Source organism: Anas platyrhynchos, chromosome 7 (assembly GCF_047663525.1).
Source record: "Anas platyrhynchos isolate ZD024472 breed Pekin duck chromosome 7, IASCAAS_PekinDuck_T2T, whole genome shotgun sequence".
NCBI classification, from domain to species: Eukaryota; Metazoa; Chordata; class Aves; order Anseriformes; family Anatidae; genus Anas; species Anas platyrhynchos.
The window spans coordinates 16,152,517-16,165,615 of record NC_092593.1 but is presented as its reverse complement, the minus strand read 5'-3'; the positions used below and the strand labels follow the sequence as shown (position 1 = coordinate 16,165,615).

Below are 13,099 nucleotides of genomic sequence, written 5' to 3'. Positions count from 1 at the left end.
ATTCAATACAGCTTCAAAGCACTCTAGAATTTAGTTTTAGGAGGAAATATTTAATTGACCACAATCCGCAAAAAGACTCAAGACATTTCCATCGTGAAGTAGAATAAAGTTGTAAACTGGCTGCTTTCATCTTTATCTGCCAATGTGTAATGTTCCGAGTAAAATGGAACAAAAGTCTGTGCTGCCAACTGTCAACATTTCACAGAGCTAAACCTTCCTTTCCCTCTGGTTTGTTCATCTCTAAAAACTGACTGAATTGAGAGCTTCTGTATTATTACTACACTGATCTTTTTATCCTAACAGGATGTAAATTAAATTGAGCAACTAATGTCTGTGACTTTATTTTTCCTTTAGGCTGGAAACTAGCAGGTTCATAGAGAGTTTCACTTTAAATATAACCAAAGTCTTCTCCTTCCCTCCTCCTTTTTGTCTTTTTCTTCAAAACAGAGAGGTGTCCCCAAAGAGCACTGCAAGGGATCGCTGATTTATGGCTACACAGGAATACAATAGGTCAAACAATGAGAAAACATATATTAATGTCTAGAAGTAATGACAAAAACACTTCCGTTGACATTCTGTTGCAGTGATACCAGGGTACAGCCAAGTTTTGACTAACATATTCCCTATATCATTGATAAAACTTTATTCTACATGTAGGGACGGCTTTTTGAAAGTCTGCAAATACAACAGGAGGGAATTTTTCATCCACTTACTTCACCTTCAAAATTCTGGACAAGAAAGGGGATTTTTTACTCCTAAAGAACACACGGTGGACAAACAAAACAAAAGAAAAAATTATCTGTATGTGCATCAGCATCATGATATGCAAGTTTCTTTGACAGTTTAGGGAGGCCACCTGCAATGCCTTTCAAATTCAGAATACCTTTTTGTGTGTGTGTCTCCACCATCTCTTAGTCCATTCCTGTAGTGTAAGTGAGGCCTTGATTTTTATAACTAATGTCTATAACACAGACATTCCTTCCAGTGCACGTGTTCAATGCAAAAGTCCCTAACACTTGTTAGGATAACAGCCATCAGCAGTAAGCACTGACAGTAGTGGTGGTTCAGCTGGGGAATGATCTCCCACAGGGAAATACAACACAAATTCAGGACTGATCATCTAATAATCATGCTGGGAGACCTTCCCTCTTAATTAAACCCTCCAACTCTAGCTGGAACATTACTTTCTTCTATTACAGATATATAGAGAATACCTTACACTCTTGAAAGAAAAATGAGCAGTGAGAAGCACTAAATCTGCAAGAAACTTGGCTGTGTTCATCTCATTTCCTAGAGAACTAGCTGAGATATTGTGGTGGCAGTGGATGTGGGCTGCAAAAGAAGGGTTTTGCAGATTAACTGAAGGTGAAATATGATTGCTGAAGATTTTGTTTAAAAAAAGCAAAAAAAAAAAAAGCAAGAAAAGCTTTCACTGTGTTACTGTAAGTTTAGAAACCATCTGCAAAATGAACCTAACACATAAACCCAAAGCAGAATGTTTCAGTGACAAAATAATCTCATGAGATATCTTTAAGACCTTTAAGTTTCTATAACAAGGCCAATTACATCTAGAATGTTGCAGAATAATATTGGATGGCATTTTAGCTCAGCCTACATACAGAAAAATACTGTTCATTTAAGACAAATGTTGGGAATTTTCAAAATACATTATTAGCCTTTACAGGAAAATTGTAACATGTATGAAATATATTGCGACTTCCTCAGGACAATATGCATCTCCATCTAGTGTCAGACAACTGCCTCCCTGACAGCAGGACGGGCAGCAGTGAGCTCTGCCATATTTACATATGCTCCATGGAAAGTGATAACTCACTCTTCCAGGAGGTTAACAGATCCAGGCACGGAATAGTTCCAGCAAAGGAAGTACAAGTACCTTCAGTCCAGAACAAGTGATACACATACCATATATCCAAGTGCAGAGCGATGATCAATATGCTTTGCATCATATTGAAACACCAAGGCTTTCCTCTATCAAATTGACTAGAGGAATGAGATTACTCACACAATGGTAGAGCTAAATATTAATCTTTGTGAGAAGTAGCATTGCTTCAGTATAAATATTATACAGCTGTGATAAAGACCAACAATTTATTTTGAAACTGAAATAAAAGCAAGCACTGTCTTGAATCACAGGAAAAAATATCTATGGCATTTATTTGAAAAAAAAAAAAACCTACTATGCTACAGTTTATTACCTCAGATATGACTTTTCCACATTCCATATGCCATATTGTTCATTTAAAAAGAATTATTATTGTTAAAAAGGTAACACTGTTGATTCAAGAAGGAGCTTTGTTCACAGAACACCTAGGAAGAGCATGCAACAAAAGGAATGACCTAAAAACACATCCAGAGAGTGCATCTTCTCGAGGAACTAGGAAAAAATGTTGTAAATATTGATAATTACGCCAGGCCTATGGTGCACTGAGCATAATATAAGGAAAACGGAAGACCTTTAGAAGATCCCAGATCTGATCCAACTGCTGCTGAAATCTGTATGGTTTCTCCCTGTAAAACACACAGCCACCCTTATCTACATCTTCTCTAAATACTATTTTTAATGTATTGAGAAAAAAAGCAAAACATGCAAAAAACCACAAAACTATCAACCCAATGCCTCACACCCAATGAGAGCGCTTCAAGATTGCATTTTTTTTCATTACTCAGATTCACGATGGCTGACCTGTTCTCAATCTATCTATCTGCTGTGACTAACATGCTGCTTAAAAATGATCTAGTTAAATTAAAAAGCAAATTTCTATCAAAAATAAAGTTATATAGCAAATGTCTAGAGAAAAAGTGGATAGTATGATCTAGTTCACCCCGGAGACTCAGAAACAAAAAAAAAAAATTGCATTAAAAAAAAGCTGCACCATTTACCTGGGTTTGTAATGTCATTATTCTTGAACCAATCTCCACATCTTGAGCATGAAGAGGTAGCTAAATATTTAAGTTTTGTAATTAGCATAAAAAAGCTTGAAGGTTCATCAGATATGAATGTGTATGTTAATTAAAACTCATCAAAATCTTAAATTTTCATACCAAGGTGGATAAATCTACTATATTTGGGATGACAAACAGGTCTGAAGGACCCCTCCCTCTCATTTTTGGTAAAGGAACAGTAAAGTACTCCTGTGATCTTCTCTTAGCAGCCAAGGGTATTACAGGAGAGATTGAAAAGAACTGAATTATAATTCCAAATGAGTACTTAAATATCAGTCACTAGAGCTATATTTTTCTCTCACCTTCCGTGTTATGTTACTTAATGCTAATCCTTAAGTTTACAAATATTTATCAGTGGGAATTTAATAACGGAGGCTTCCCAATGTACAAAAGTAATTCATGTACATGAAAACTGCAGAAGCAGAGCCTTTGGCAATAGATGCTGCAAGGCAAGGAACAGTGTACCTAGCACAGCAACCTAGACCTCTTACTGCACCATGAATATTATCAAATAATAGGCACACATGCACTAGCCATTTTCAGACAGTCTTCTTTCTGCAGAAATCAAACAGTAGCTTGAATAAGTATTTTAAGATATTATTATAAAAACAAGACAGCTGTATAAAGGCAGTTGTGTGGTAGCGATAGCATGACTACTTATTTCTGATATCCCTGACTACAATTTTCTTATGGAAAACCTGCATATGGTAAAAAACCTCCAGTCAGACCAGGCATCAGAAAAACCTAACAAAATACACAGACCAGATTGCTGTGTAGGCCGTTGTGTGTCCCAAGCCTACCACTAAGCTCACAATCAACACCCACCTTCCTCTGTATTTGCTTTGTTCAAGTAAGGCTATCTGTCCCAAGTCTGTTGCTGACTACCACTGGCTCTTGCCTTAAAGAAGTGCAGAGGCTTCCTCCTTACTACCTATTGTCTTCCCACACGCTCACACAGAGCTCCCATGTGTGCCAAGAGGCAACTATCATCTATCACAGGAGCTGGGCCATAGCCAGGAAAGGGTTGCTTTAATTTTAATCTCCTTTTGCTCTTCCTGCATGTTTTGCCTCAGTCAAAGTGACTAGTATGCAGCCCAACACCCTCATGCAGCAAGCTGATGCCTCCTGCATGCTAACACCCTCATCTTCACAACGTCAACTTTTGGGGACAGCAGGAGTCACTCCCTGTTTTTCTAACAAAGAATTTACTCCATCTAAAAACCAGCATCGCTGCTGACAGCCGCATTATACTGACATGGGAACAGCAGCGCCAGGTTAGTGCAAGGAGGCTGCAGCTTAAGGTTATTACCCTTTTCCACCAATTTTCAAATGTACTTTCAGCTTGATATAGTCACCCTCATGCCAGCTGCTCCAAAAATAGGATGACTGGCCCTCCGCAAGACAGCAGCCCTGTTTAATTCCGCAAGACAGTGTCACCAGGCTGGAAAACTCATCTCGATTGCCAGCCTGTGCAACCCAGGAATTGAAACCCCCCAAAAAGGCCACTGTGCAGACACATAACAGGAATACAGGCCTTTCAGCAAGGGGTTCTGCCACATGCTCATACATTTCAGCCCAGTTAATTAGTGCAGAGCAGAATGCCATTTCTCACTGTACTTAGAGGTTGAAAGCTAAAGGTGCCCAGTATGGACGCCCTTCCACACAGATCTTGTGTGCGTAAGAGATGAAGATGACAATCTTCTTTGCAGCATCACTCATGCTGACCATATGGGCCTCCATATGACTATACATGTGTGGTTTACACCAGAGACAGCAAAATGGGAGGCACATCATCTGCCCCAAAACACAAAAGGTTTCTCTCCTGGGCAGCACTATCAGACAAGAGCTTGGCAGTGGTGAGACGGCACAGCCAGAAGCCATGGCCACCCTCAGAAGGGACCCCACGATCCTTACAAATGCCTCACTTCCTTGCATTCTTCATCCCAAAAGTTCACTTGGAGACAGATGGAAGAATAATGGAGGAAATTAGGTTTTTCTTTCATTAGACAGCACCCTTGCCTTCACCCATTAATTTTCAATTAACAGTCATCCCTTTCCAAGCTCAGTTCCTGGATATTTTTAGAAAAATAATGCCAGGCAGTACCACAAAAGTGATAAAGGGAGGTCTTCCAACTTGACTCTTCTCACAATGCTTTGTGAAGGATTATGACTGGGTTTACATCTATCATAATCCAAATGAGTTTTAACGCATTAACCTCCAGGACACATTTATTCGTTAGGATTCTGTGAACAGCAGCACTACACAGAGGCTGCTCTACCCTGCATTTTGCTAGTTGGCTTTGTGATTGCAAGCTTAGCAATCAGTTGCCTAGAGCCTATTTTTCAGTGCTCATTTCAATTATAATCACAATAAATACATAACAGCCATTATAAACATTTCTCATCCTCTGCTTTTATGCATTGCCCTAGTGAGACATGATGATTTAGTGAGGAATAGGTAGACAGGTGGAAATGGTGGGTGGAATTTAATTACCTGAGCCGAAATTTGGCCCGAGTAACAGGGTTAACGTAATCTTATGAAAGTGGTGGGCAGTCTTTAACATTTCAGACAGCACCTTGCCCTCTGGCACCACAGGGTGGTGTGGCTTTCTAGTGACTGAAATATCAACCAACACCTTTGAAGTCTCAGCCCCAATGCAAATGCAGTCTGACCATGCACAGTGTGTACAGGTACATCTGCAGGCATTGGCTGACTTGGGCAAGCTTTTGTGTAACTGACAGCCTTCAGAGAGACTTGTATCTGTGTTGTGCGACTGCAGCAGGGGGTATGCATCCATTTCTCTAACCCACTGCAACAATCAAAACATCAATACAGTCAGTCCTTACTCCTGTGCTGAAAGCAGGGCAGCTTCCAGAACAAGTATCTTATACAAGGAAAGAATAAGAAAAAATAAGCAAAGCTCTTAAAAATGGATAATGACACTTCTTCCTTTTTTTTTTCCCCTTTCTTTTATTAAAAAAAGAAAAAAGAAAATAAAAGAAAAACAAACTCTAACATGAGGTGAGTTGCATTAAAAAGGACTAACCAATTAACTACTGAAAAAGCCAAAATCCCACCATGGCCATAACTGACAGCTTGATTAGTCTCTTTTTCAAGGTTTTGAAAAGTACCTTAGCAGGGTATAGGGGAAGAAGCATAAATTATTAAAGGACTACATAGAGCTCTCATTAATTCCCAAAGAAATGTCAAAAAAGTAAAAAATATTGTATTCACTCTCCAAAATGTAAACAAACTCCACAGGACTGCGCTGATTTTAAGTCAAGGAAATAATCATATCAGCATCTGGGCAGATAGAGCATCAATTTTCTTCCCAGAAAGAGGGCTGCTACCATAGCCCAGCCTGACCTTCCCTGCTTCACCTCTCATGGGTCCTCAGCACTCCCTGATCTGGAGGTGGCCTCATGTGCCTTGTCCTTCCTTGCTCACACTCCCAGACCTGCTCTTCACAGTGTGCTCCCAACTCACCATTGAATTCATGGCAAAATGATTGTGCTGTGTCTGTAGGTCAAGGGCATGTTGATAGCTCACGCCAATCTCTGTGTGGCTCTGCAGGAACAATTCTTTGTTGTGGCTGATCCAGTCAAACATCTAGAAGGAGGAAAAAGAAAGCGTTAGGGAGGAATGAAGAAAATTGAGACAGCACAAAATAAATGTCTTTGAACTGTGGAATTTTATGTGACCACCACCCCACACCCAACTACGTTGCCTTACAAATAAATGTTCCTTATTGAAATAAGCTGCTCAAGCAATAACAGCATTTAAGTTATCTGCACGTGAGCGGAGTGATAGGCTAAGAAACATAATTCATAAAGCATATTCGTCAGTAAACTGATACTACAATCTTTTCCTACATGCAGTAACAACTTCATATATAGAAAGATGGCAGCAGAGGGACCTAAATCAGGGGTTGCTCCATTTACCAAAGATCTAACAGTTCATAAAGTACCCTTAATCCAGAAATGGACCAAGAATTCCATAATTATTGATGGGATTTTCTCGTCCCCTTTCTTTATAGTCTATACATAAAGTTTCCAAATGTTGTATCCAAATAGCCAGTTGACTTCCTACACCTATTTCCTAGATATTTCCAATTCCAATGCCAAAACCTAGTCTATCTTCCGCTTATTATTTTTGGGATGAAGGAAAAAAAGTATTTTATTAATATCTATAAAGAGCATGCATTCCAACTTCTCCCTCTTCCAAATTTGTTTCCAAGTAAAATGTATAGTTCTTCAGGCACAGATAGAAATATGTTGAATAAAGCTGATGAAACTCATTCCTTACTTCATAGCATATTAATGTGATGCTCCAATCTGCAGCATGTTCATTCGTTATAACTGTCACAGGACAGATAGGAGATAGTACGTTTACAATTTGGCTTGTTCTGTGTTGTGTTGGAGACTAAATGCTTTCAAAGTGGGAACCTTTCATTCCTTATGCCTGTCTGCAGCTGTGCAGACATTACAGTCCTGGATTTCTTTATTCCTGCAAACATTCTCATTAGAGAACCCCTTCAATCCTCATTCCCTCATGCTGTCTCCATCTTCATCCCAGTGAGCCAAGGACCTCCCTGTTAATAAGAGCTCTATAGCAAGAATAACAACAAAAAAAAACCTCATCAACTCATTATAAGGGAAAGAAAAGCCAATTTTAGACGCAGCAGAGGTCAGGCAGGTCAGTATAGTCATAGGTGTTAAAGCAAGCATTTTAGGGTGAAAAGGGGGAAGTGAGGCAGCTTCTAAGCAGCCACCTTACAGTCAAGGGATCAGTCCAGATCTTTGTTACGCCACTGATGTGTCCTCCAGCCAGCAGACATTTTGTTCCATAGCACTGAATAACAATTTTCAGGCTGACACCTGAAAAGCACTATGTGTTGCTTGAGTTTCTCAGAATCCATTATCTGTTCCCTGCAGAGATGGTGCTCCCAAGAGCAAAGAAAAGGCCCTGTTTGGGTAACTTCAAATTCCTGAGATAAACCCAGCATTTTGTGCTGAGTGCTCAATTCAGCACAGGGATGAATTGCTTTGTGCCGGGGATTTGCAGCAAAAATATTGTGTATCCCTTTCATTAGAAGGAAAATAAACACTGCAAGTGCTCCAATGCCACCAGACACACGGCACTGACCCAGTCCCCAAAACCTGTCACTTACACCAGATTTCTTAATCATTTATTTATAAGAATACACTTGCAACTACAGAGTCTCCACTATTTCATATTGATGAATAGTCTTCAAGGGTAAATTTGATTCAAGTTACAATGATGCAAGTTCAAAGTAATATCCTCAAGTTGGCTGCTTTCCGATTTGTACCAATGGAGCTGATCCAATTCAGGCCGACCGCTATTTTTTTTTTTCCAGACAGCACAAATAAGATTTAATGCAACCATGAGATCAGGGCTTTTAAATATTACTGCCAATTAAACAGAATAAGAAAGCTTTAGGTGGCTCTTCAGGTAGAAGATAGTAGGTTTTCTCATTGGATTCCTTTTTCCCACTCTATTAAAATTTAACAAGAAAAATAAGCATAAAATCATTTGCCACATTTGTGGACTTCAAAAACAAAAAAGCCACAAAGATTCCATAGCAGTGAAGTTCATGTCCCAACAAGATTTTACATCTCTGCTTAGAAATGAACACAGACTACTTATAAGTAGATAAACGTTCAACGTGAACATTTTTTTAGTGTTTTAAACAATCTAAAGACATTCAAGAAGAAAACTGGCAGCAATCCACTGAAAATAAACAGTAAATCTAATAGTTTATGGTCAGCAAGGCCAAATGAGGATCTTTGTAAGACGAGTAATTTAAACTACTCATCTATTATTCTGTGGATAGAGAGCATTTCCTTCATCTAATCTATACACACATTATTGGACAAGAACGTAGGTTAAGTTAAATCATGCTTCTGCCTTCTAAAACACAATAATAGACTATCAAGGAAAAAAAAGATTTAAAAGATGAATCATCTTTTTGTTTAATCAACTGAAATACACAAAGCAGGATGACCTTCAGGAATTTTGAGTGACACATGATGAGGTCTATCACCTTTCAGAACAGTATGCTTTTTCAACTTCTATTCATGGACAGCAGCAGATGTTGGAAGAGACTCAACTTCAAATTAGACTTTGAATCTTTCTATTATATTCTTCATAAAAAAGGTAACTTTGGTTTCAGCTAGCGTATGTCTGTAGCAAATTATCCCCCACAGTGCTGTCTGGAGTCTCTCCCGTTAGCTGCTGCAAGTTTCTCTGACTTGAAACTCAAAAGTCTTTCTTCTCTGAGTTTTCATGTGGTTTGAAGCAGGAAGAAGATGAAGCAAGATGCCCAGAGAAAAGGAGATACAGATTCACTGTGGTCTAAAGTAGGGTTAATGACATACTTTGTTTGGTAAAAGCATTCATTGCACTTCTGTTTTAATGACTAATAAGGCAGAAGTGATTGTATATACTTACTCAACAGCCAGGGCTTTGCAAGACTGTAGGCACATCTACCTTACACAATGCATCACTAAAGCCAAGGTACCCAAATGAGTTCCTGGTGAACCGGTACCTCTGCATGGTTTAGACCAGTGCTGTGTCGAAATACTAGTCTGATGCCCAAAACCAGAACAGTCTGGGCACAGTAATTGTTTGATTTGTCTGTATTGCTTTTGTTTCCAGGGCTCGTTCATTCAGAGACTTTAAGCATTTCTGCTTCACACTCATTGAGCTGTAGTCATTTTCTAAATACTATGAAGAAGGGATCAGGTTTTCTTTATCACACATCTCTGGCAACATGGGAAAAATTGTACTTTCACCCTCCTAATCAAGGATGCACAGGAATGATAAGTATCACCACCCTACAGACCACAAGATTTGTGTAACAATCATGGGATTTAAATAAATAAATGAAGTCTAGGTTGCTTGTGACATCCAATGGGTTGTGTTTCTCTTCAACCACAAAGTTCATAAATGGACTTAAAATTATTTTCTCATAATATGACTGGAAGCTGAGACTCTGTGAATATACCAGATGTTGGGTGACTTGTGATGATGCTGTGAGAGATGCTAATGTGTGGCCAGTGGCTTCAATACAAAGGCCTGTCTGCATTGTCTACCCTGCCTGCCCACATTACAAGCAGTCTTTCCTGAAAGCTTTTAGTTAAACTTGTTTTCCACACGAGAAACACTGATGCTTCCTGTGTTCCTGAAGTGAGTGTGTTGCTTTCTCTGCTTAATTAAATCACACCATTAAGGATGTGAGCATGGCAATGACCCAATAATTGCTGTTTTACTCCATCCTGCAAAGACTGCTCTAGTATCAAGGGCCTAGCTTTGGCTCCTGGAAAAACATTCAATATCCTTTGATAAGTTAGTTTCCCTGTCAAAGAAATGAGTTTTTAATGCAGTAAACAGCAGAATCCAGAAAACATGCCCTGTGAGATCAGCTTAGACTAGACGGTGTCTCAGCTGAGAATTTCCATGTCATTATCATGTTGCTAGACAGCACTGTATCAATGGATCTCATCCCATTCATTAAAAGGGCCCTTACAAACCTAGCCTAGTGATCACTATAAAATTAAATGGATCTTGAATTATTCCTTTGACTTGCTTCTTAGTTGGAGTGGTGCTGACTGACTGTGAGCTAATTCTCTTAAGTCTGTTAATCATTCCTGCAGTCATGAATTCACACTAAACAGGAACACAGAATAGCTGAGATCAGACACTATCACTTAAAACATGCAAACCAGCTGTCCTCAATGTCTCCCTGACTGGCACCTTGCTGCACTGCTGTGCCTAATCTGGAGACCAAGGCTGGAGTTTTCCAGTTACTGAATAGCTGGGAGGAGGGGTTAAGTACATGTAAAACAGAAGATAACTTTCAGTATTATTATCTTTTGTAGTCCCTGACTCTAACAATACGTAAAGAAAATAAACACACACACACAAAAAAAGAAAATACACCCTACATTTAATTAAGAGAATTAGTCCCTAATAAGAAAGTCAAGAGAGCCAAAACCAGTCCAAAGGGTCTCCTCAGAAAACTTTGCTAAAACATCTACCTCAACCCTCATTAATGATTATGCATGCACCTGTAATTATTACACATGCGGTCTCCAGGCCACTTCACTTAAGAGTTAAGGTATCAGATTGTATCTCCATCATCACTTGTGCTGGCAACAACGAGTTCTTAACCTCATGTTTTGTCATCAAAGTTGATGAGTTACTAGAAAAATCCAGGTTAAGTGTTAGACCAAACAGCAGGTCTCCAGCTGGTCATGAATAAGTCCGATGGAGGGAGAAGGGGACCCCACACTTTCCTTGGATTTGTAACATCTGGCAGGCTAGTGAGAACAGTGTGAGAGCAGCTGTTTGGGAACAGAGAAGAAACACACGGTTGTGGAACAGCATGTCTGCAGATTGTATGCTGTCCTGCCCTCCGATAAAATGGGATTTGTAATATTTCAAGTAGCAACCTCTGTGCTCTGGCTTTTGTCAGAGCTCACTGAGCGTTGGTGCTGGATTCTGGAAGGGTGGGACAGAGCACCACAGGATGATGCTTCCATCACGTGGCCAGCAGCACGCCCTGTACCAAGTGGTACTGCTGGGAGGATTACTGTCCTCATGGTCAAATCTTTTCGCAGCAAGGGAACCAAATGTAATTGTTAATGAAGTTGGTCATACGCGTTAAAAAAAAACAACAACAAAAAACACAAAATAAACCACAACCAAATCTACCTAACACTGTAATACAACTGGATTTAATTGTGACCCTGTTTGTAGCAAGTCATGTTGTCTGTAGTTCTGAGCCATAAATATCAAATTCACACAGGTAAGTAAAAGCAGAATGATAACTACTATAACCACACCATCTTGAACAATATAGGATACACATCAAGAATACATCCAGGTATTCTCAGGGATATTCAGTATGAAGCTTTCAGAGTCTCCCAGGTCTAAATCAAACTCATGGGTAGTTTATACACATTTGCTCTTACGTCAAGATTTTCTTCAAGTTAAAACACATCCTCCTCCAAGGTGTGAGATCTTTTCCAGTGTGAACAAGTCCAGGTCTTTTAGTCTTTCCTCATAAGAGGCAGCCTCCCTCTGTACATGTTCTGGTTGATGGTCATCTTACTATCCAAGTTAAGGTCCTAACAGGACTCTGGGGAGTGTCATTTTTTATCTCCCTGGAAATACTCTAGCTGATGATCTAGATTAATCTGTGCTTCTGGACTCATAGAAAGAAGGTGCGCAAAAAGGAGAGCAACAGCTACTGAATCAACATCTGTACTTACTGCATTACCTGGCTTTTTTTTTCTTGGTCACCTCCAGCATAAATATCGACAAATAACAGTAGCAGTTACTAGATTTGTTCTCACAAACACAGCTCAAATTATGTTCCAAATAAGAAAAAAAATTTAAAAGCACTCAGAAAAAGCAAACAAGGTGGATTTTTTTAATAAACTACAGTCTCACATATAATACACCAGGCATAAACATATTCTCACACTATGCCTCCATATGCTGCTAACAAAGAGGAAAAACATTGTTAATCTAAAAAGAAAAAAAAAAAAAGCCTGTAGTTGAGTAGAGGACAGGCGACTAATTATATGCCAGATGAAAACCAAATAATATGCCCTACTGTAACAGCATTTGTTGTACTTTTTCCAGTTTGGGGACCCCATAAAGTTTTTCAAGGTAAGCGTTACAGCAAGTCAAAAGCTTCAAATAATAAGTCAGCTTTAACGAATACCAACTACTAAGAAACCATGGTCCATAGGTGGGAAACCATTAGAAATAAGCCTGTGTTGCTTATTAAGAAAACATCCATATAAGAATCCATGCGTATTTTGGAATTTCAAAACTACCCAGCCAGTGTTAAATTGACTAATCTACAACAGAAAGTGGAAAGTTCCACTGCAAGCCCATTTAAGGCTCAGCAAGTTCATTTTCATATGCCTCCAAAATATAAACAAAATAACACACGTAGAGCAGAAACTACCAGAGCCTCTCTCCTGAGGTTCACAAGAAGTTTCCAACTACAAGGTCTATGCCTATCACATTAAGTGAATTAAAGCATTCAGAGCAATTCGGTTAAAGATAAATCAAGCCATATTCTTTGTATCTCCTGCA

At 39.2% G+C, this 13,099-nt stretch overlaps 1 protein-coding gene across 19 annotated transcripts in view; it reads right to left on the bottom strand.

Moving 5' to 3' along the window:
- KALRN (kalirin RhoGEF kinase) overlaps positions 1-13,099 on the bottom strand; it is a 496,146-nt gene that overhangs the window by 264,941 nt on the left and 218,106 nt on the right. For all 19 annotated transcript variants that reach the window (XM_072040793.1, XM_072040795.1, XM_072040794.1 and 16 more), the window contains one exon: positions 6,452-6,574. In XM_072040793.1, the coding sequence (XP_071896894.1) occupies positions 6,452-6,574 (123 nt within the window). The remainder of the gene's footprint in view (positions 1-6,451; positions 6,575-13,099) is intronic.